Source organism: Tachypleus tridentatus, chromosome 7 (genome assembly GCF_004210375.1).
Source record: "Tachypleus tridentatus isolate NWPU-2018 chromosome 7, ASM421037v1, whole genome shotgun sequence".
Lineage (NCBI taxonomy): Eukaryota > Metazoa > Arthropoda > Merostomata > Xiphosura > Limulidae > Tachypleus > Tachypleus tridentatus.
The window spans coordinates 121,992,064-122,017,501 of NC_134831.1; the positions used below are offsets into that span (position 1 = coordinate 121,992,064).

A 25,438-nucleotide genomic window follows, 5' to 3' on the forward strand; every position below is an offset into this window, starting at 1 on the left:
CTGGCTCATTCAGTTGTAAATATGGATCAGTGAAGTGTTACCAGAGTGTTGAAGTTTATGTACTGTAATGACACAGAATAATTAACATCATAAGATGGAAAGAATGATAAAACATTCTCTTGTCCTAACACTTCTCCACATGACTGTACAATCAACGCAAGCCTCATGACCAATAAAACATCACTTTTAGATAACACATTGTTAAACATTCAAAACATCACACTTTCTCAATTATCTTTTTTAACGAAACAAGAACAAAAAAGAACACCACGCGTTCCATTTACATAACTCGATTATCCCTTTTTGTACTGATAGAATATAAACGCTAACGTCAAGTGCTCGTTTTTATACAATTACTTAAGCACAAAGGCCCGACATAGCCAGGTGGTTAGGGCGCTAGACTTGTAATCAGAGGGTCGCGGGTTCGAATCCCTGTCACACCAAACATGCTCTCCCGTGGGGACGTTATAAAGTGACGGTGAATCCCACTATTCGTTGGTAAAAGAGTAGCTTAAGAGTGGGCGGTGGGTGGTGATGACTAGCTGCCTTCTTCCCAGTCTTACACTGCTAAATTAAGGACGGCTAGCGCAGACAGCCCTCGATTAGCTTTGCGCGAAATTAAAAAAAAACAATACTTGAGCACAAAAAGTTGTGTACATAACATAACAATATTCTATGTGCTTGAAGACGAGAGAAATAATAGTTTTCCACAAGCTACAAAAATAACATGAAACAACTTTTTATGGCAGTTAACTTACTCCTAACTACAGCAAAATATATCTTATTGGTTTGTGCTTGTCTTTTATTGGATACTTGCTGCCTAACTGGACAGTGTTGGTCTACAAGTCCGGTCCTGTGTGTTCTCTAATGTCGAAGTATACGCCTCTGGTAAGCTTATGACTCCTATGTTCTACTATACTTTTTTTTTTCCTGTTAGTGTCTTGTTGTTTATTAACACAAAGTTACAAAATAGGCTATCTGTGTTCCTTCTGCAGCGGGGAAACAACCCCGGTTTATTGCGTTGTTATTCTGTGAACTTAGAACTAATCCACCGACGACTTTTTCTTTTCACTTTGTTGTCACAGGGCTGTTACTTTACTCTCTATTTGTTTCATTGAAAAACAACAGTCTGCGGTTCGTAACATATTTTCTTGTGGCCGGACACATGTGTGGACCTGCATGGCCAGGTGGTTAAGGCACTCGACTCGTAATCTGAGGGTCGAGGGCTCGAATCCCCGTCGCACCAAACATGCTCACCCTTTCAGCTGTCAATCCCACTATTCGTTGGTAAAAGAGTAGCCCAAGAGTTCGCGGTGGGTGGTGATAACTAGCTGTCTTCCTTCTAGTCTAACATAGTTATATTAGGGATGGCTATCGCAGATTGTCTTCGTGTAGCTTTGCACGAAATTCACAAATAAACAAACAGTAGTACTGAGGATGCGTGAAAGCTTTCATATTTATTAAAAAAGTTAATCGTATTTCAAAACCAGTTACTTTTTAATTAATTGAGAGTAGAGTAATTTGTCAATTTAATGACCTTTTTAAAAAGAAAAATAGCTTGGAAATAATAATAATTCATAATTTATGTAATTTTATTCAAAGCATATGACGAAATCTCCAATATATGATAGCAGTTAGCGCCCTCTCAACTTTAACTTCCACCTTACAGTAAAGAACAACGTTCTTGAATACGTTTATTTCATTTGCAAGAGATTAATCAACACCTTACAAGACATGTAAACGTTTTAAATACGTATGTCCAAATATTCCAATAACGTATTCAGCATGGAGCGTAATTACACGTCACCTCAGAATCAAAAGTCGTTTGTGAGTTAAGCACAAAGGTGCTTAGTATGTTATCCGTGTTTTGTCCACCAGGGGCACAACTAAGAGAAGTTTTGTTTTGTTTTGAATTTCGCACAAAGCTACTCGAGGGCTATCTGTGCTAGCCGTCCCTAATTTAGCAGTGTAAGACTAGAGGGAAGGCAGCTAGTTATCACCACCCACCGCGAACTCTTGGAATACTCTTTTACCAACGAATAGTGGGATTGACCGTTACATTATAACGCCCCTACGGCTGAAAGGGTGAGCATGTTTGGCGCGACGGGGATGCGAACCCGCGACCCTCGGATTACGAGTCGCACGCCTTAACACGCTTGGTCATGCCAGGCCAGAACTAAGAGAAAAGGTCATAGATGTCAAAGAAAACTCAGTCTATGTACTAGTAAAGATTAGTATTTCATAATTTATGTAATTTTATTCTTAAATTAGCATACAGCGAAATCTCCTACTAATAAACTGACGGAAAAATTAACCAGTGCCTTTCAAAAATAATAAAACAACTACCTTGTTGATTCTGAAATTATTGATGTGATTCCTTACTTTGATTTATGTTCCGTGTTATTTCGAATTATTTTAAAGTTTAAATGTATTGTCTATAGGAAACACTGAGGTGTGTCACACTTCTTATATTGTACTAGGGATCTGCAGATTCTAATTATAGTCAACCATCTTCAGACCTGTCTCTGGACGAGGAAAGAGAAGCGCTCCGTCGGGAGACAGAGAGGCAAGCTCTTACAAAGCTTGAAAAGGCTAGGGTAATTATTATTATTTTTGTATAATTATTTGATATATCGCGAATTAAAACTAGTTATATCTACGTAAAATTTAAGATATTTTAACGTGGACATGAAAACTAACCATATTTCAAATAATTATAGTAAACATTTAGTAATTTATCGAATTAGTAATCATAAGTCATATTTACTTACCTGTTTAAGTGTGAATGAGTTCATCTTTTTTTTTGTACTGGATTAGGGACTAAAAGGTTTTGTACACAAATTGAACTAGGCCTAAATTTATGAAGTAAATAATAGTTGAATTGAATATATTTTTTTCACATTTCCCAAACTGTAAACCTTGAAAATCTTCTGCCCTTCGTATTATAGAGAAATGTTGAGTACTGGCTAATGAAAAACATCAAATCCTAAATAAAATGTGTAAACAATAATATTTTTGCCCTATTCATGCAGACGAAACCCGTAACCTTTGCTGTCCGAACCAATGTTTCTTACGATGGAACACTTGATGACGATAGTCCAGTTCATGGCTGTGCGATATCTTTTGGGGTTAAAGATTTCCTCCATATTAAAGAAGTACGTATATATGACCACAGAGTGGTCAGTGAGTACTTATTAACTAAATGTAACGAGTATAGTGCTTTGAACTTTTAGAATCGCCATGATGTGTAACATTATTTGTACGATAGCTATAATAATATGTTTTGTTAGATGCATTATTGATAAAAAAAATTTTTTGATGATAGACACGTTATTTGTTGTGTTATTTTCTTATATCATTTTACAACATTTCCAAAGTTTGTAATACTATTTGTTTTTGTCTTTTAGTTGCCCTTTTTGGGAGGAGAAATTGATGAAGTAAAACCATTAACCAGATATACCACGTTAGCATAAAAAAAAAAAAAGATTAGTTTAATATACAAAATATTGTAAAAATAAAGTTATCTTAACGGTAATCCATTACAGTGTTTTTACTCAATTCTTTTCCATTTATTAAAATCTCCTTAAAAGTTATATTATGTACAAGATATACCGTTTTTAACAGATGAATTTAGAGGTTGGTTGGTTGGTTAACACAGTATATTTTTGGCTTCAGTCGGTTGAATGAGTTAAAAGGTAGAATTAATTGCTTTATACGTTGTGGCAGTTGAATATATCAATCATTAGCAGTAGTCTACACAAATCACCTGAGATTAATTATTAACTTGTAATTTAATTTTAGTGTTATAATTAAATACTAGCTCTTGTAACTGGGATAAACATTAGCTGATAATTAATATTTAGTTATACAAGAAAAATTAATTACCAATTAATATACAGACTTACATGATTGTGTAGGCTACTAATAATAATGATATAAAGAGTGTTTTGTATGTTTATGGGACATTAATTCGATTAGAAGATGGAAGATTCCTTAACGTAATACACTTTATCATCAGTGTGAGTTTGGTGTGATATTTGTGTTGTTAACCTGTGATTAATAAACATTTTAGTTTAGTTTCTTATAAAACAAAGTCCTCTTACATAGAAGAATTTCTAATAAGTCTCTGACAGCCTTTATTTTATCTTTAAATATGACAGAAGTACAATAATGACTGGTGGATTGGAAGGCTTGTTAAGGAAGGATGTGATGTTGGCTTTATTCCAAGTCCTGTCAAATTAGAAAATATTAGGATACAGCAGTCACAGTCCCGTACGGGTAAACTTTATACTAGGTCTGTAACTTAGAAACTTATTATTGCTTGTTTTTCTAGTGAAACAGTGTGGTTATAAAGTTATTGATCTGATCAAACAATTTTACATGCCTAAAGAGAACCAAGCTGGAGTCAAGGGTCAGTCATGGAAAGATGTGAAAAAAAGTAAAGTTACATAAAAGGGGAAACCCTTCAAAGATGTAATGTAAAAGTGGGTAGATTAAATTGGGAAACTTGTCTCTCTTTTTATATTCATGTGATTGTTTGTTTAAATACAACAAGAAGGCCCATTTTTTTTCCAATTTTGTTTTGTGTAAGCTACTCATTTTTACATTTGTCTTTACAGGGTTTGTTTTTTATTATATTTATATAACTTGGTTCTTTGTCTTATTTAAAATTTTAATTATTATGACTTGTTTATTCTGTCTTGTACATGTAAGGTGTTTTGGTTGGATATCATATTTTTTTAAAATGTTTAATTACTATTTTAAAATTAATTAAAAATAAGATTCCAGCTGTCAAAACAAAATATCTACACAGATGCAGTGTCTTCACTATGGTTATTATTTCATTGTTGGATTTTCTATTTGTCCTTCAGTTTTCAGTTTCAAACTAGAGGTGTAGAGAGAAAAATAGACCATTAAAATTTATCAGATAAATATCCATTAAGTTGTCAAACTATAGTTCAGATTAATATCTTCAGGTGGTGCTTTTTCACGTTTTGGTCCTAAGTTGTTTATTCTGTTTTACTTCTTAAACATTGAGAAGAAGAATGACCATACATTTACTGTTTATTTGTTTAAAACATAAGAATTTTTTCTGTTTAAAGTAATATAAGAATATTTAAATTATTCAGAAACATAAGAATAATGGTATTACAGTTTGGTGGAACAGTTATTATAATGCTTCAAATATGGCCAACAGTTGTACATAGAGCTATGACAGTGATACCCTGTACTTCTATTTTAGCTAGTTACTATTGAGCCTTTAGATTGTGGACAGATGTACTCTGACTTGTTAAACTGATATTAACTGTAATTTATTAGTTCATATCACAAGGAGGTAACAATGTTTAGTGACAATAACAGACCTATTGGTCCATTGTTAGTAAAGATGTCTGACAAAGAGTTTATGGAATCACAATTTAATTGTATTTCAAGATTATATGAACATAAAATCTTACATTAGCAAATGGACAGTCTGTAACAGTTATACCAAATTAACTTTGTACATGTAATCTTATATTATGAGAAGAACATTTGGTTTCAAAATCTATATAAGTATAATGGTATGGTTAGTTGTCTGTCCATTCGTTACTTTACAGGGTGTGAGTGAATATTCATAAAATTTGGTTTGGAGGTTCATTAGGTCTGTGGGGAAATAAAAATGAATTTTCAGTTTTGTAGTTTTTATGGTAATTTTTGCATTTTTTACGACTACTTTATCCCCTGTTGATGGATCTTCACCGAATTTGGGATTAAGGTTTTGGATTTGTGAAGTTAACTGTGGGTGAAACAGACACAGAAATAAGTGAATAGGTTACAAATAGCTGAAAGCATTTTTAACAGTATTTTAACCTTTATTTTTAATAGAATACCTCACTTTTATTTCCTTTTTATTAAAAGCTGTATAATATTAACATTAAAGTTTTACTTTTCATATGATGTTTTCATTAAATCTTGAAAATTCTCTGTGAACAATTTTCAGGTTTTTGTATACTTCTGTTTTAAGCTTTTGATTTAATGAAGAGTGCTAGCTGAAAATCTTTCTTCAGAAATAAATCTATAAAAGGTTTTTGTTGATTTTTAATGTATTTATTTATTTCCATATAAGAGTGATGTCTTAATGAATTGTGTGGTGTGTATAGTATAGTAGACTAACCTGTTATTTTAGTAAGTAAAACTGTTTTTGATATGATTTTACTTTTCACATATTACTGAAAAAGACACAAGAAAATATGGTATCAAGTGTTCTCTTTATCAAGTTTAATGAGGAAAAGATATTCAAAGACTTGATGGTGACTTGCTTTGTTGAGCCAGCCTGTTAATAGGTATTATTAAGACTTGATGGTGACTTGTCTTGTTGGATCAGGCTGTTAATAGGTATTATTAAGACTTGAATGGCGACTTGTCTTGTTGGGTCAGGCTGTTGATAGGTATTATTAAGACTTGATGGTGACTTGTCTTGTTGGGTCAAGCTGTTGATAGGTATTATTAAGATTTGAATGATGACTTGTCTTGTTGGGTCACGCTGTTGTTAAGGTATTATTAATATTTGATTTGTGACTTGTGTTGTTGAGGCATGCAGCTGATGGGGGTTAGTATTTTCTGAAGTCTATATAAATTAAAGAAGTGTCACATATTTTAGAAAATGAATAACATTAAAATACACACATAATTTAAGAAAGCTCATTGAACTTATATGATGACAAAATATGTTAACCATAATAATTTAGTATGTATTTGTAGTTACCTTTAGGAAAAAGGTATCTTGTTTTTCTGTGATGTATTAGTGATTTCTGTTTTGTTTTTATTTTTTTTAAAGCAAAGCAACTTCATCAGGAAACATGGGTGGATTAGTCAATGATGTGCTCTCTAACACCAAGCCCTCAAACTCTCGGGGTTCCACACCTCCTACCCCAGGTGCGAAAATTTTCTTTCTCTAGTTTGTATTTAAAGTGCTCATTTTGATAATGAGCCGATATATTTGATTTATAACCACACATGAATAATTTATCATCACTGCTGCTTTAACAGCACAATACTAATATTAGAGATGCACCATGAAGTCAAAGATGTGGGCCTTGGGTATGAAGTTTTCATTATCTCTGTTCAAGTTGTAAGAAATGGGTTAAAGGAAGAAAGTACTCCTACAGTAGTCAGAATGTCTTCGTTTTTTTTTTGCGTCAAGAAATCTTTTTTTTGAAATAATTCCTTTTAAAACGGATATTTTCAGGGGTTCAATGTGGTAACACAGCATGTATTATCCATTGTTTAGCTTTGTGTTTAAGAGACAAACAAACATAATTTTTTTTTCTTTTCATCAGTTTTGGCAATATAAATATTGTTATTATAATTTGTCATAAAAATTCAAAGCAGATGCATACAAAATTATTTATTACAAAGGACAGTTGTACTCAGTGTGTATGGGTTGTAAAAAAAACGTGTCTTCTGTATGATACGTATTGCTCATTATGGTCTCAGATCTCTCATATATCAATCTAACAAACTTTCATCAACACCCATTTTAGGTTTTTGAGGTTTTCAAAAGCTATTTAGACCTTAAATTCAGCCCCAAAACATTGCTAAACTAGAGAATTGGCGAGTAGTGTAACAGCCAAATGTTCGGCTGATCATTTTGATTCTGCCATCAGTAGGGCTAGCTCCTTATGCTTGAAGTTGTTGTGATGATTTACTCACCAGAATGTTGCATTTTGACATAAGGAGTGTAATGTTTTAACTAACATCAACATGTGATGTTTGTCAAAACAACCCATCTTGCCAGGCTAAAACCATTGCTTTGGTAGCATCTGCCATTCTTTGATATTGATTGTTTCAAAAAAGTTGAAAAAAAAAGAAAACAATTGAGCATGATGTATGGATGGTGATGTTAAAACTTTATAGAAACAAGGTGGGGGTGAATACATAAATCTATAACTCAGTGTCTACTTGTGTAGTGACTTTTGTAATGTTACAAGCTTGTAAGAATTGGCCATTGTATGACTCTGTAGAATTATTCAGATTATTTTATTCAAACCTGAATTCATGCAAATGAGAGGAATTCAACATTTAATTGTAGATAAATGTTTTTTCATGGAAAGATTTGGCTGCTTATGTAGGTATTTTTGTGTATTCTGTATTTTGTGGCAGCCTCATGTTTTTTCAGTATGCTTTTCTTCCTTCTGTATTTATATTTATTGCATTAGAAACCAATATTTTGTTTTAAAATGAAGCAGCTGGAAGAACTAGAAAGTTAATTCAGAATAACTTACACAGTTTTAAAAACTTGACTAAATATAATTTAGTCATTATTAGACAGTCTAGCTTTTTCTTAGAAGTTAATCTATTTTACATTTAATTATACTGTACAGTTGTTTAAATGACAGTTATACTTTGGTAATTTAATTGATTTGGATACTGAATAACATGTATGAAAATTTAATATTTTTATGTTATATGTGATATGACTTATAGATATTGAAACACTATTTTATTCAAGATGTGTTAAATATAGATGCATGGTTAGTGTGTTTTATCTGGTTCTACTTGAGTATTAATAGCAGTAAAATACACATTTTAGGTTTGGGTTTTAAGAGTTACAAACCAAATCTCTGTAGGGTTTGAAGTTGACCAGAATGGGCTAGATACTAACATTGGTGAAGATAGTGAGTGTGTTAACAACAGCAGATTGGGGAAGCCCAACATCACCACACCATCAGCTAAAGAAAAGAAAAAGCCTTTCTTTAAAAAGGTTTGAATGGAGGTTTCACAAAAACTACATATTTCTAACAAAACCAGGTTTATAATTAAATTAAAACAAGTGTTTTCATGTCTACTACTAACTAACCTTATTTGAAGAAATATTGTTAGCTATTCTTAAGTACAGAGTTTTGTTTTCTTAGCACACAAAATTAAGGGTATGTACAATATATATATGTATATAGATGATTGAATGGTGCTAACTGTAGTGTTAATATTGTCATTTCTGTGTTTTAATTTAAAAGTAGACTTAGCTTTATGAAGTTTTGTATTTTAGGTTTAAGGATAAAGTTTTCATTATGTCTGTAATTCAGTGAAGATTTTCAGTCCAGTATGTTTTTATTTGAATGTTAATAATAAATAGTGTTACTTTCTGTGGGCCTGTTTTGGGTATCAGACAAGCATGTCTTTAATTAACTAACTATGGAACGTGACAAATGTGACAACAAAAATACTGATGAAAGAGGAAGAGTGCGTGTGTGTGTAAAAGCTAGGATACGATAGTACATAAATGGATTTATAGCAAAATGAATGACGTGATTGGCAGGTTACTTATACATTATTGGTATATATGTTGGTAAACTGGAAGATGATTGGATATGGAAAATAATATGGACTATAGTAATAGCTAAGGAAATTAGGAAAACTGATAATGGGTTAAATTGTATAAATAATGTAAAGATATTGTGTTCAAATTATATCTAATTAATATAATGATTGAAAAAATAAAAATTATAACAAATTTTCTAAATGTCAATCTCTTTATCAAATTATATGTTTGAATCTTAAATATTAAGAAATTTAAGTTTTAAGCAACAGAGAAAGAACAGCTAACATTAATTTGTTAGTCAGACATTCGGCTTGATTTTCACAAGACAGCAGGATTTATTTTGATCAAAGAACAATACAGACTTCTAGATTATAACAAAGTCGACAATGATATCAACCAACAAATATTATTCATTAGAAAGTTCAAATTGATTGTGTTTATAGAGAACATTATGCTTTGGTCCAGTGGATGAAATGTATAATTTTTATATTTTATTATTTAAGCTGGAGAAGTTATACCTGTGAAAATTACTATTACTTAAGTATCAAAACATACACTTGTAACTAATAATTTGAGTAATTATAACAGTAAAAATATGTGCGCATTAAGATAGTAAAATTAAAGAACAAATATATGTTGAACTTTTTGCACTGGTCTAACAGTATATATCAACAATTTACTTTCTGCTACTGACATTTCTAAGAAGCATTACAAATTAAATATTTACCTTATAGTCTGAGAATATTCCTCCGTATGACGTAGTGCCTTCAATGCGGCCAGTAGTTCTTGTGGGCCCTTCCCTCAAAGGATATGAGGTCACAGACATGATGCAGAAAGCTCTTTTTGACTATCTAAAGCACAAGTTTGAAGGAAGGTAGGCCAGTTTGTACACTTGTACAAAAGTGGTACATCACAAAAGTATTTGAATTGTGATGTGTATTACTTAATCACAAACATATGGAATGTAGGTCAGTTTGTACACTTGTAAAAAAGTGGTACATCACAAACATATCGAAGGTAGGTCAGAATATTACAGTTACAAAAAGACATTGATTTCTGAAAAGCAGTAACAAAGCTAGTGTGTGAGCATTGGAATAAATACATGTTTTTTAATTTTAGTTTTCATTAAACACTTAAAAACATTCTTACTACCAAATGCAGTAATGTTAGTAAGTCATAACCAGTATACAAGTTGGAGTAAATCACTCTTTTTATATGTTTAATTGTACTCAAAGAAATATACAGAAATAAAGTTATCATATTTGGATATTTTCTTTAATAAAATTATTTCTTAACCTGTCTCCAAATGAGACATCAGTAAGTCATAGTCTTGCAGTGCTAAAGTTCAGGGTTCAGTTTTCCACTGTGGATGCAGTAGATATCCTGATGTGTCTTTGTTCTAAAACAAAAAAGCAAAGTATCTAACCACTTCAACATTTATTTTCTTTTGATGATTTAGTTATGTAAATGAACAAACAAACATGCCATGTATACACAAAATTACTGTTTTGGTAAAATATTATATTAGGTATTGCATGGTCTGTTCACACTTTTCATGTGTAATATAATATTTCAATAACATAAAGTACAAAACTTCTAAGGCAGATCTAGTCCACAGATGTATTGGTCATGTACAGTATTCTCTGCTTAAACAAATACATAAACACTTTTTCTCTTTACTAAAAATGATAATAAATGCTTTCCAACAAACTAGTTCATGAATTGAGATTAACGCGTGAATAGTTTTATAACAGAATGAATGAAATTAAAATACATTGTAATGTAGGATTTATGTTTTATATTGCCTGTTTAGTATTTCAAGTGATTTTTTTAATTAAAAGTAAATTTGAGTGAGTCTTTCCAGTTTATTCTGGTTTTATGAAAAACAAAACTATATTGAATGTTTAAATGTTTTTTTAATATCATTCTCACTTGTTTTTAATGTATATTGTTCTCAATAATGTAAAGTTTTATAATTTACGCTATATAGTTATATGTAAGAAAAATTAAAATGTTTTTAAATGCCATCCAAAACCCTGAACATTAAAAGGTTATTTTCTTCAGGATAATCATCACTAGAGTGACAGCTGACATATCACTAGCCAAGAGGTCCCTTTTAAACAATCCAAGCAAAAGAGCAATCATGGAGAGGGCAAATAATCGGTCTTCATGTTTAGGTGATTCTTTTTTTATGTTTTCTGCATTTACTTAAGTGTACATTTTATTTCAAACTAAAGATACGTTCACAATGAGCACTAAGTTTATGTATCCATATCATTCATTCAGCTTTCTTTCTATTTGAATTGAAGAACCTTTGGTGTAATTACTAATATAAGTGTTAAAAACAGTGTTATGAAATTGTAAGTTATTAAATATTAAATGAAAAAAGAACAAAAATAAGTGAATAAAGCAAGAGGGAACAAATTTGTATTTCTATTGAGGCTTGGATTATTAGAACACTTTTTAATTTTCACTTATGGACCTAATGATTACAAACTGTTGAGAAAGTAAAGTACAAATTGTGAATGAAAATCTAAGTCTTAATAGATATGAAAACATGTTCCCCCTTGCTCTATTCAAATAACTTTAACTGAATGTTTTACAATGACTATTATTTAGGAAATTGTATGCAGTTTGTAAGAAATATTGAATATGTAATAATTGTTACAATTACACTAAGCTCCAAGTTGAATTAATTTACCTTAAAGTCTGCAATAAACATTTCAATGTTGCTGTAGCTCTTTGTATATATAGAATATCCTAGTTCACATCTAGAGCTGTTGATTTACCCTTATGTTTGGCAAAGATTCTAGTTCATATAATGTAAAATATGTTTTGTAATATTGTGATAATAATTATAATATGAAATGATGAAAATCAGTTAAAGAAATGGACCATGAGATGTATAAAAACACTTTATTGTAAACTAGAAAAATCAGTGAACATCCTGCAGAATCAGTCCACTGAAATGGACCATGAGATGTGTAAAAACACTTTATTGTAAACTAGAAAATCAGTGAACATCCTGCAGAATCAGTCCACTGAAATGGACCATGAGATGTGTAAAAACACTTTATTGTAAACTAGAAAAATCAGTGAACATCCTGCAGAATCAGTCCACTGAAATGGACCATGAGATGTATAAAAACACTTTATTGTAAACTAGAAAAATCAGTGAACATCCTGCAGAATCAGTCCACTGAAATGGACCATGAGATGTGTAAAAACACTTTATTGTAAACTAGAAAAATCAGTGAACATCCTGCAGAATCAGTCCACTGAAATGGACCATGAGATGTGTAAAAACACTTTATTGTAAACTAGAAAAATCAGTGAACATCCTGCAGAATCTGTCCACTGATATGGACCATGAGATGTTTAAAAACACTTTATTGTAAACTAGAAAAATCAGTGAACATCCTGCAGAATTTGTTCACTGAAATGGACCATGAGATGTGTAAAAACACTTTATTGTAAACTAGAAAAATCAGTGAACATTTTGCAGAATTTGTCCACTGAAATGGACCATGAGATGTATAAAAACACTTTATTGTAAACTAGAAAAATCAGTGAATATTCTGCAGAATTTGTCCACTTAAATGGACCATGAGATGTATAAAAACACTTTATTGTAAACTAGAAAAATCAGTGAACATCCTACAGAATCTGTTCACTGATATAACTGTAGTTCATTTTGTTTTTGGAAATTAATTTCACACTTGCAAATGATGAACAAATGAACTAGTTGATTGAAACCCTGACAACATTCTAATGTTACTTGTGAGGTTGTTACTACTGTGAAAAAACTTGATTTTGTTACTGGGTGGAGAAGGATTTGTAGTCACTTTAAATTATTTTTATTTTATTGAGGCTATAAAAAGTTTCTTAATTTCTGTCTTCTTTAACAGCTGAGGTACAAGCAGAAATAGAAAGAATTTTTGAGCTGGCTAGAACGTTGCAGTTAGTGGTGCTTGACTGTGACACAATAAACCACCCTTCTCAGCTAGGAAAAACATCGTTAGCTCCTATCATCGTTTATGTAAAAATATCGTCACCTAAGGTAACTTGTGTGTATGTGGTTCTATCCTGTCAGGCTAACAGTACAAACCTGATTATTGTTGCTTTTTCTGAGTATTATTACACAAACAATGCTAACATAGGCAACGATAAAGATAAAAGGAACAGGTCAAGGCTACTAAGAAAAGCTGACTAGTTAATATTTTCCATCCAAACATGATTATTAATTATGTTTTTTTCTATAAGTAGCTTTATAGTAAAATCAAATGAGAGACTAGAAAGCATAATTTGAAAACTGTGGACACGTTCATTTAAACAAAACATTCTCTATCTTTTATTAACTGGAATTGCTTATTTAATGCCATGTTTTTAATGGTTAAGTTATAGTTGTAAAGAATGAATTTCTTTTATTAATTCAAAAATAGAAAAAACCTTTATGAGCTATATGGTATTACTAGCAAAGATACCCACAATATGTGCAATATTTATTTCCTTGGATTCTTTTCAATTAATTTCAAGCTGCTGGGGTTGTTAACCATGGAGTCAACCTGCTGGATGAGTTCCACATGATGGCTATAATCATTCAATTCAGAATAGGGCAATTGTGTTTTGTCTGTGTAGAGAGAGTTACAAGATCATTTAGACAGATGATTTTCATAGAGTCTTGACACCCAAATGCAGTCCATCCCTGTGATTGGGTGCTTTTCTCCTACCCTTGTGTGAACGTTGGTACCTAGCAAGTGCAGTTTTGGAGATCAAGTAAACTAAAATCATAAGTCTTCACACCAAGTTTTGGCTGGTCCATTTTCTCCCCCTCAATGGGGTTTCTTTGTTGTGGATTACGTTGCATGTTTTCACTTCTGTCTTGAGTTTTCAAATATTGTTATGAGGTTATTGGTGTCCTGGGTTGTATTGGGCTTATTTCATGATTGGGAGCGCTCAAGTGCATATAGTGGGCTTCCTTAGATTCTGGTTAACACATTCCTGGATATCTGTCATTAGACAGCACTATGTTTTCTTGGAGTCTTCTGATAGGTTCTTCTGAACTTGAGGATTCAGAGTGAAGATGATATAATCCTCATCTTACCCTTGTGAGGTTTTGAATGTAGTTGACTTACTGAGTGAAGTCTGTCACCTTCTATCCACTTTACACCATGAGACGCATAATCTGTTACCCACTTTACACCATGGGATTGGACGATTCTAAAATTTTTCTCTTTATTTCTTACATCATCCTCTCCGACACAGATGTGTTCCTTACATGTTTCACCATGTCTGGTCCTCATGACCATTTCCCTTTTCATAATGAAGAGATACCTGGCTCAGAGGTGGAGCAGTGCATCTTCTCAGATAATCTTATCTGTTCCTCTCTTTAAGGGGGTGTTTTTCAGATGTTTCTGGGGAAGTAATACTGGTGCTTCCTTTGCACCAGTTCCTCTGTTTCAATGTGGGATTCAAGCTAATATTGTGAGACGTGGGAGAGTATTATATCTGAAGTTATAATTTTCCTAAATGAAAATGTATTTCCAGTAGATACCTCTCTCACTCACATTTCTCTCCTTCCCTACACACATATTTACGATGCTTGCGCCTTCTGTTGAACTCCGAAGTAACAGTTTGGTAGTGGCGAACAGAGGGAGTCACATCATGTGATAGTAGTGCTCTTCTTTAGGTGGAGAGGTGGTGCATTCATGTGATAGTAGTGCTCTTCTTTAGGTGGAGAGGTGGTGCATTCATGTGATAGTAGTGCTCTTCTGTAGGTGGAGAGGTGGTGCATTCATGTGATAGTAGTGCTCTTCTGCAGGTGGAGAGGTGGTGCATTCATGTGATAGTAGTGCTCTTCTGTTGGTGGAGAGGTGGTGCATTCATGTGATAGTAGTGCTCTTCTGTTGGTGGAGAGGTGTAAAGACTTGCAAGAGAGATGTGGATTCCAACAGAGAAATGATAAAGATCTGTGGCACATATTCAAAACAGTTTGGAAATAGAGGGCAGCACAAAATGAAGAAAGCTAAGCTTGTGAGTGGAGGGAAGTACCTTTCAGAAATATATTTTCATTTGGGAAAATTATATTTTTAAAGATAGCTAAAATATTTTACTATTGTTTAATTAGTTTTTGTTTGTGGTTTATTGTCAAGTGTTGTTTACAGGTGTAGATCAAAATAAATAACATGCAGTTAAAGATAAGTTTGTGTTATTATTTAAATGCAAAGGTAACGTTTAAAAGAGCGTCAGCTACTTTCCAGTGGAATTTGCTTTCTAGTGATGTCATATCACTTATTAATGCTAGGTGTTGCAGCGATTGATAAAGTCCCGAGGGAAGTCCCAAAGTCGTAACCTAAATGTACAGATGGTGGCAGCCGATAAATTATCACAGTGTCCTCATGTAAGTATTCATGGTAAATGTCGCTTCTTTAAAGCATCTTTTTGGTAATGATGTTTCAATGTATTTTCACACATGTCGGCCTCAAATAGATTTTCAATTCAATTTTTAACTTGTACTTGACCATTTGTTAAGACGTTTTCTGATTAGTAATTGATTTGGTTTTTTAGCTTAAAAAAGTGAAGTAATTATGCTAATCTGTTGATTTAAGAAATATCATCAGGGAGTAACTATATGATCTTCAATGTACATTCTAATACCAGAGGTTCTATTCGTCTTTGGGCTATTAATATCATCTGTGCACTATACTGACTAATACAAAGTTGTTAATGGCTCAATGTAAAATAAAATTTCCACCCTGCTGACCATAAATCTAATGACTCACATTTTGGATATTTATGAAGATAGCTATAAAGAAATTAATGTAAGCTTTAATAATTTTCCTTCCATAGTGTTTCCTTTAGCTTTAATCAACGAAACATCTGCTAAAACCGTAAAAGCTGGCTTGAAAAAGTGAACATGTATGGGTCTATTTAATAACAGTAATGTTATATAAAAATAATGAAGCTATCTAGAAGAATGCGACTAAATAAATGTTTCCGTTGATAGATTAGTAACAAACCAGAGCATAAGTTGCACATTTTCAGCTGTTGCTATTAGATTTACAATCCAACATCAGAGAATTTATTGTTGAACATTCAAGTTTACTTTAAAAATGTACAGTGATGAATGAAGATTTTAAGAGTACAACCAAAGAACAAGACTCATATGTTGTGTTTCAGTGAAAAATATTACATTCATTTTTTAAATATAATACTGTGTTTTAGATAATCGTTTACATCAAGAAAAGATCTAATATTGTTACTTTCATCTTACTTCACAACTTTCCATGATTTTCCATAAAGATTTTCACTGTACAAAAATCTTCATGTGATGAGGGCCATCTATAACTATTCTGATAAAATAACCACTGTGTGTCATTTAGTTTACCTCTTATTTACCCTTAACCTTTGTATCTTATTGTCTGAAATAGTCACTTATTTTTTGTTTATTTATACTTGCATATTATGTCTTTTGTTTTGTATATTTGTGTGTTAAATAAGATGGTTAGAACTTATGTTGTCATTTTCAAGGTATTATTACTTATGGACAACAAAGGACCATATAAGACATTCAAGGCTGTTATAACACATCTATCCTTGGAAAAAGTAAAAATTCAAATCTGTTCTTCATTTTTAAGGAAATTGTCAATTTGTGTCTTAAACTCCTGTGGAATGTTGACCTGCATTTCTGATTATGACGACTCGTTTCATAAATCAGTTATCTTTTATAAAAAAAGTACCTTACCTGAAAACTTGTGTTTTGTTTTTTTCCTTCAAATCTGTAATGTGTTCCCTTGTCTTGTTGCCTTCAAAATATATCACAAAACAATCAGAGGCCTTTAGTCTCTGTTCTCCAAGAAAATCTTGAACTTTGACTAAGTTGTCTTTTACCCTTTTTTTTTATATAAGAGAAGATAAGACGTTTTAAACAATCCTTGCAAAATAATTTTCCATCCCAGAAATCATTCTTAGGAGGCTTAAGACCTGTATACAATACTCAAAATAAGGCCTAATGCCTAACTAGTAACTTGCATAGAAATATAATTACTCTTGACGTATTATCAGTGTGTTGATAAATACCCTACAAAACATATTACCTTTACTACGGGTAAAGATTATTTGGGTAATAACACTCAAGTTTCTTTTATTCAGTCACAGTATTTAGTGGGTTCCCTTTTGTCTTGAATATGATCCAGAGTTTGATAACTCAAATGTATGGTCTTACACTTACTACAAATAAAGGGCACTTGTCAAATATTTGTTGACATTTCCAGTTAATAAATCCATATTGTTCTGTAATATCTCATTACAGCTAGAAATACTCAAGTTTAATAACAGCAAACTTTAATTATTCTTCTATCGCTACTGTCAGTACAAGTATGAAAAAAGCAAAGTCCTTAACACTGACTTCTGAGATGCCTCACAGTAATGAGTTAAATTTGACTGGACTATATTTAAAGCAACCTTTTGCTTTCAAACTTCCAACCATCTGGTTAATTTGTTTTTACTCAACATGTACAGATGTAACTTTCTTAGCTAATCTTTTTCATGGCACCTTATCAAAAGTTTTTTGAAAACCTGAAAATACCAAGTTAAGAGATAACAAGGTAATATCATTGAAAATAAGTAACTTTAGTGAGTTAAGACTTCTTATTGGTGAAATCCTATTAGATTTCTTTTATGATATTTTACCAAATGTTTCAGTGAAGTTTCTTCAATGAGATATAGTATTTTTACCACTACAGAAATAAGAATAACTGGTCTGTGATTTCCAGTCCAATTCTTTCACAAACTAGTCTTCAAATATCTGCCCACTGCTTATTCACTTACAGTCCAATTCTTTCACAAACTAGTCTTCAAATATCTGCCCACTGCTTATTCACTTACCAAAAGTGAAGAGAGGCTTGTGTTTGATCTTTGACTTTTTTTTAAAACTCTGGTCAAATTTCACTCTGGCTCCTAAAGGTGCCATCTTGTGGTTTAGAAGTGCCTTTTACTTGCTTACATTTTTTATATGGTGGGGAGGGTAATATATTACCACCAAGTATCATTAATTTTATTAAATTTAGTTGCTTTAATTAGCTAGTTATCTTAAATGGAATGAGGATAAGTACACCTTTCTTAAGGATAAGTACACCTTTCTTAAAACCCATGATTACGTTTGGCTTTGGACTCTTTTTGAGCTTAAGGTGAAATGGTTTAAAATTGAAACACCTGCCAAGGTATAGCATAAATTGTCTGATTTTTCATCTATTTTTAATCCCTTATTATTTTTACTTATCCCCAAGTTCATTTCTAATACTTACTATAGAATGCTCAGAGTTAGAAATATAACAAATATCTTCCCTTGTGCAGACAGAAGAGGAAATAATCATTCAAATTTTGCTTATCTTGTAGTCGTCATATTTTTGTTCTTTTCTTTTTCCTTGTTTAATGCTTGAAATTTTCCATGATTTACAGTTGCAGAATTTTTAAACCTCCTTCTGAAGCTTGCACCTAGATGTTAATGTTTCTCAGTCTTGTTAGAATTGTTTTCTCTTTCTAGCGGTAGATCTTTAATTTTTTCTTATGTCTCCTTGTTGAATGTGGAGATGCTTTATCAAAGTTAACTTTCTTGGTGATAACAGTTTAGTGGAGAATAATAATACTGTTTCAATGGACTGGATCCATGTACATCTGTTTAATAGATTAGGTATACAACAACTAGATTCTGCCTAATTGTAACATTAAGAATCTTGGTTCCACAAACTAAACTTAATCATTAAACAAACTACTATATTCTAATAGGCTGCTTCTGTTAAGTAAGCATTTGTTTTATTACAACTGTTAAAGTGTCAGTAAAACTACCTCTAAGTCAGTAGTCATACAAGTAAAACAGAATACACTGGGTATATTATGGCATTTGAAATAGTAGTCATACAAGTAAAACAGAATACACTGGGTATATTATGGCATTTGAAATAGTAGTCATACAAGTAAAACAGAATACACTGGGTATATTATGGCATTTGAAATAGTAGTCATACAAGTAAAACAGAATACACTGGTATATTATGGCATTTGAAATGCATTTTGTGGGAGAGATTTTAAAATAAAAAATTAAGTTTGTTTATTTTGGTAAAGCCTTGTAGTTTAAAGACAGAAATTAAGTTTGTTTATTTTGGTAAAGCCTTGTAGTTTAAAGACAGAAATTAAGTTTGTTTATTTTGGTAAAGCCTTGTAGTTTAAAGACAGAACCTTTGATGAGTTTGTTTTCTTTTATTTCGCGTATTTACTTATTTATTCAATTAATTATAAAAAGGAACAATAATATTTACATAAAATATACATCACACAAAATCATGATACATAGCACAGCTGGAGAAGGGTCTTTGACAAGCAGTATCTCTAAGAGACAGGTAGGATATCACCAGTGATAGGTAAGGTAAGGAAAACACATATAAAGGAATAACGAATAAAATATCGAGCTTAGAATTATTGAAATGTATAATGTTTCTTTGACAATAACTGATAAAACACACACACACACACACACACACGAGGGTTTCTAAGAATAGGGTGTTTGTAGAACTGTAGATCTAGCACCAGAAGATAATGAAATTCATCCTGTGTGCCTAATAATATAATAATTTGATATCTGAATAATATATTATGAACATCTTTTTATGTTGAGTAAGGAACAAGATGTTAGGAAAGAATATAAGTTAATGTTGAGATTACAAAACTAAAATCAGTAATTGTAAAGCTGTGCGTATGAAAGATCATGATATGTCCTTGATTGTGTAGTGCTGCTACAGTTGAGGACAGGTGATTTTCACTGCTTTTTATTATGTCTAAATCTAAGGCTCCTACCAAAACAAGAATACTATGAATACTTTTAGTAAATATTTCTCTTAGTAACAGTTCTTATTTCATGCAATAAGCAACATTTTGCAAGAACAAACTGGAAAACTTGATACTTCAGTGCTGTGACACTGTAGTGGAATATAACTGTCGGTGCCTTTCATTTTTCTTTCGGCTACTATAGTCTGTAGGAGTATGATTGTACGTTATTATAGGAGTAATGCAAATATAAATGTTTTATTAGCATATCTGATTTTGTGTACAAGTAATTTGTTGATCTTGTGAATGAACAAAACTTGTTTAACCCTGAAAATGTTCAGGTGATGTGATCTGTCCTTAAGTTTCTGGTCCTGTTAATTCAAAGATTTCACTATTTTTTGTAGAGATAACTTTAGTAATTCAGTTTTAAAGCACATGTAAAGATAACACAGTGTACTGTGGTTCAGCAGGTGATGTTTTTAATGTGTGTTAGTTGTTTTACGGATATCAGACATATGAGTTTAGTTTTTGTGAAGTGAGTGATTAGCATATGAAAATTTTGTACATTTTTATGGAAGTTTGCACATCAGAAGATAGTGCTTTAATAAGTTTCTGATATATGAAACTGTGTGTTTTAAAGAATAATCTATTTTACAACAGTGAGGATACTTCTTTTGTGTATTAAAGGTGTAAACACAATAATAGCAGTTAAAATTTAAAGTGTTTTTGTGGTATAATAATGTTTTTGCAACTTAAAATAAACGTTATTTGTATACATTACTATAAATAAATGGCTGAACTTCTTTCGTTCTTTATGTTCTGAAAACGTACTGATAATTTAAGAGAAGCATGACTGACAACATTAAAACTTTGCTGGCTGATATCTAAATGAACTGTGACTCTTAACATACATCCTGTTTATTAAACAAATAATGTTTTTTTAATATCACTTTTTACTATAGGTAATATATAATAAGTGTAGTAGAAATGGTCAGGGAAAGGTCTGGTGGGTGGGAGAAGTCAGTATCTTACATTCTGCCCAAGTTACGAGAACCATGAATACAAGATAGTGAGGGAAACATTAAAAAACAACAACTTTGACACAAAGATAAATAACAAGAGTTAGGACTAAGCTCATTAAAATATCTGTTTCTTTATTTTTTAATACTGAAAGACTTTGAAATTAAAATAGAAAAATAAAACCACACTTAGCATACTCTGTGAATTAAAACACAGCTACATTACAAACCACACTTAGCATACTCTGTGAATTAAAACACAGCTACATTACAAACCACACTTAGCATACTCTGTGAATTAAAACACAGCTACATTACAAACCACACTTAGCATACTCTGTGAATTAAAACACAGCTACATTACAAACCACACTTAGCATACTCTGTGAATTAAAACACAGCTACATTACAAACCACACTTAGCAGACTCTGTGAATTAAAACACAGCTACATTACAAACCACACTTAGCAGACTCTGTGAATTAAAACACAGCTACATTACAAACCACACTTAGCAGACTCTGTGAATTAAAACACAGCTACATTACAAACCACACTTAGCAGACTCTGTGAATTAAAACACAGCTACATTACAAACCACACTTAGCATACTCTGTGAATTAAAACACAGCTACATTACTTTCTAATTCAAGGATGAGATATAAATAAGTTGTTTTGTTTTTTTCTAATAGCTTCGTTTGATAATAAATTAGACTGATCATGAATCATGAAATACTATTAGATTGTGTGGCTGCCCCAGGTTTTAACCTTGCAGTGTATGAACACGTCTTCAACATGCTTATTTTGGTATCTTGCAGAGCTTTGATGCTACTAATATAGTGTGTATGTGTACATCTTTTCTCATTGACTCTTCTTATAGAACACAAGTTTCACCATATCTAAGAAATTTCAGGTGAAATTTTAGTGGGGATGTTGTGTGTGTGTGTATATATCAATGGACATATTTATATTCCTAGTTTTCAGTGAACTATGTCTGATATATAAGGTTTATTCCTAGAATTTAATGGCAACATATTTAAAGATACATTACAAAATTCCAGTACAGAATCTCACAGGACTACAACAAAATGATATGTTTATGTAGTACTTATTGTCTGTTTTTCAGGACTAGTACCTGATAAACAGTAGTATAATGTAAGTTTCTTTATGTATTTAGTAGTAATTGTACATTGCAGTGTATGTTTGAAATATCATTAATGCAAATGTATGTACTCGTGAAAGTGTGTGACCAGTAGCTTATCATGGGTATAATGTATTTATAATGCTAAGCCTCTTGTATACTGAAAAACAAAGGCTTTTTACAATGTTTAATATGACATGTTAAAAGATGTCTTGTTCTCATCTTCTTAACTTGCAGGAAATGTTTGATGTCATACTTGATGAAAATCAGTTGGAAGAGGCATGTGAACATCTGTACGAGTACCTTGAGGTTTACTGGCGAGCTACTCATCCACCAATAAAAAGTCCAACTTCTAATATCCATAGACCAATTCCATCACCTAAACCATCTCCCAGAATGATGGAAAACAGTGCCAGAAGTACTGGAATGATGCATCACAGGATACAGACTGATAGGTTACAATCACAACCTTCAGAAGTAAGTTTCCTTACAGTAAAAACAGATAAAAATGATGTACTATCTGATCTACATTAGACTTTTTTTTTCTTACTTTCTGCTCTTTGATCCTGATGCTTGTTTGGGTAATGGTCATTAACATTGGAATCATTTTTACAGGAAAGTGTCTTTAAACTTTTATTGCTGAAAGTTGCTTTCTGATTGATGTGTAGATCATTGCGAGCTGTAACATGGACTTATGACGCTTTTAATGTGGGTTGTTACAAACTGTAAGGTAGGCTGATAATGTAGGTTGTTACAAACTAATAATAGGACCTCCCAGAGAAGGTGTTATTCTTTCAGTTTACCTCCTCTGTGATCTAAATATTCACCCGCATGCTTGTCATGTGTGGTGACCTGTGAAGGGGAGGAGAGGATTCTGGTGTTTGAGGGGTCCAACCTTAACACAGGACTTTGGCCTTGAATTCTTGTAGATGGGCAGCTTTGGAGTGGCCCTCCAGGGTCAATTGGTTGGTTCACTTGGGTCAGTGTTAATCAAGTACCAATGTTGGATGTTCTCAACAGGTGTTGTGGACATTGTATCTGATGCTAGTGTTTGGGTATAGTGCTCACGAAATACTGGTGTTACTGCACTGCCTTGCTTGGCACTGTAATTTGTTTCTTCATAGGGCTCCATGGTGGGTGGATTTAGTGGGCACCAAAACATTCGTTCTTTATTATAGATCCCCAAATAAAACTTTAAATAAAATAGTGAAAAAAACAGTCCATAGGTAAACGACCACGTCTTGAAGATTCTGAGCAGCAATCTTCAACATCTGTAACACCTGTTGTACCTCATTTTCTTGTACTACATTCTTTTTCAGACAAACATTTAGGTAAATGTCTCCATTTTTTATTCAGAAGAGACTAGAGGGACTTGCTGACTCTCCTAAGTCAGTCAAAAAGCTTTGCTCTGGTGACATATTGGCAGAAACATCCACATTTCAACACAATGAACCCCTCTTGCATTTAAAGGTGATTGGAGGATATAACCATTGAGGTTACTCCCCATGCTACTTTTAATTCGTCATGAGGAGTTATTGTTGAGAGGATTTTGGAGAACATTCTAGAGTCGGAGATTCTTGCTGGTTTTTCCACCCAAGGTGTTTCTGCAGTGAGGCGTATCTCCACTTGCAAAGATGTCCTAATTTTAAAATTTATGTCACCATGTCCACCTACCACCATCAAGGCAGATTATCTTAATTGCAAGGTATAGCCATATATTCCGAACCCTTTCAGATCTTTTCAATGCCAGCAGTTCGGTCACTTGAAGACATAATGTCTTAATTCCTTGATGTGTGCTTGTTGCGGTGGCAAGGACCATGATGCTTGTGAGTGTGAAACAGATCTTCATTGCATTAATTGTAATGGGTCCCACCCATCCTACTTTCGTTCTTGTCCTAAATGGTTGGAAGGAAAAGAGGTTCATCGCTTGAAAGCGATTCATAACATTACTTACCCTGAGGCTTGAAAGTTGCTGTCCACCACTTCATCTGGGACGTATGCTGCTGCACTTCGTTCCACTATTATAGTGGGATTGCAGACGGATTTCTCTGTGCATCCAAAAGAATCGTTCTCAAAACAAATGAAAAGTCTTTTGACCTCCATGGTTAAAAACGTTGATGAATCAACTTCAGCACCCATCTCTGTCCATCACATACATTCCAACAAATCCCAAGATCCACTTCCTTTGGTTCCAGGTATGGGCATTTCCTCAGATGCATCTTCTTCTCCCACATCAAGATGTAAAACGATCATTGGTTTACATCCTCAGTTGCTGGAATCCTCTTCCAACAGCAAAGACCTGGTCAGTCAACTTAGGGCAGGATCCATGGAGGTTGATAGACACCCCTTGAATAAAGATGGTAAAGAAAAAAGATGTGGTCATAAACAAAAGGGTTCTCCACCAATTTGCCTACACATAAATAAAAATGGCCACCTTGATACAAAGAAACTGTCAAGGTTTACATTCTAATCAGGATGACATCAAAACGCTGATTGCTTCCTACTATCCTGTATGTTTTTCCTTACAGGAAATATTTTTGAAACCTGCTAATATACTCACCTTTCAGCAGAAATGACAGGCTGTGTGATGAATGAGTGCATTGAGGGATGGCACTGTTGGTTGATCAGCATGTGCCCACCCTGTTTTTGCCACTTGACACATCCTTGGAGGCTGTAGTCATCTGTGTTTCCTTGGGTCATACTATCACTGTTTGTTCTCTCTACCTGTTGCCCAGAGAGACCTATGATCAATCAGACCTTAATGCTGTCATTGAACAACTGCTGTCTCCCTTTTTAATCCTGGGGAATTTTAATGGACATTATCCCCTCTGGGGAAGTGCTGATATTTATGGGAGGAATCTCTCTGTAGAACGTATGCTCTTAGATCACAATAAGTCTTTTCAATACTGGTTCATACTTATTTTCATGTACCTCCATCAGTCTTTTACTGCGATTGATCTCTCAGTTTGCTCCGCTTCATTTTCATGGAGGGTTGACACTAACCCATGAGGCAGTTATCATTTTGAGAGAGACTGACCATTTTCGATGTTACCTGATCTGCATGCCTAAGTGGAGGATGGATAAGGCTAAGTGGACCTCTTTCACTGCTCTCTCAGAGCTTGATCCTGCCATCATCTGTAAGCCATCAATAGACAA

General features: G+C 32.8%; 1 protein-coding gene across 3 annotated transcripts in view; it reads left to right on the forward strand.

Moving 5' to 3' along the window:
• LOC143256513 (voltage-dependent L-type calcium channel subunit beta-2-like) overlaps positions 1–25,438 on the forward strand; it is a 130,674-nt gene that overhangs the window by 86,116 nt on the left and 19,120 nt on the right. For 2 of the 3 annotated variants that reach the window (XM_076513844.1, XM_076513845.1), the window contains exons 2-11: positions 2,481–2,597; positions 3,033–3,155; positions 4,161–4,294; positions 6,818–6,915; positions 8,610–8,743; positions 10,036–10,175; positions 11,366–11,478; positions 13,210–13,361; positions 15,606–15,701; positions 22,520–22,759. In XM_076513844.1, coding sequence (XP_076369959.1) covers positions 2,481–2,597; positions 3,033–3,155; positions 4,161–4,294; positions 6,818–6,915; positions 8,610–8,743; positions 10,036–10,175; positions 11,366–11,478; positions 13,210–13,361; positions 15,606–15,701; positions 22,520–22,759 — 1,347 coding nt within the window. Of the gene's footprint in view, positions 1–852; positions 889–2,480; positions 2,598–3,032; positions 3,156–4,160; positions 4,295–6,817; positions 6,916–8,609; positions 8,744–10,035; positions 10,176–11,365; positions 11,479–13,209; positions 13,362–15,605; positions 15,702–22,519; positions 22,760–25,438 lie in introns of those variants that run through there. The other variant, XM_076513846.1, reaches the window with a different exon arrangement.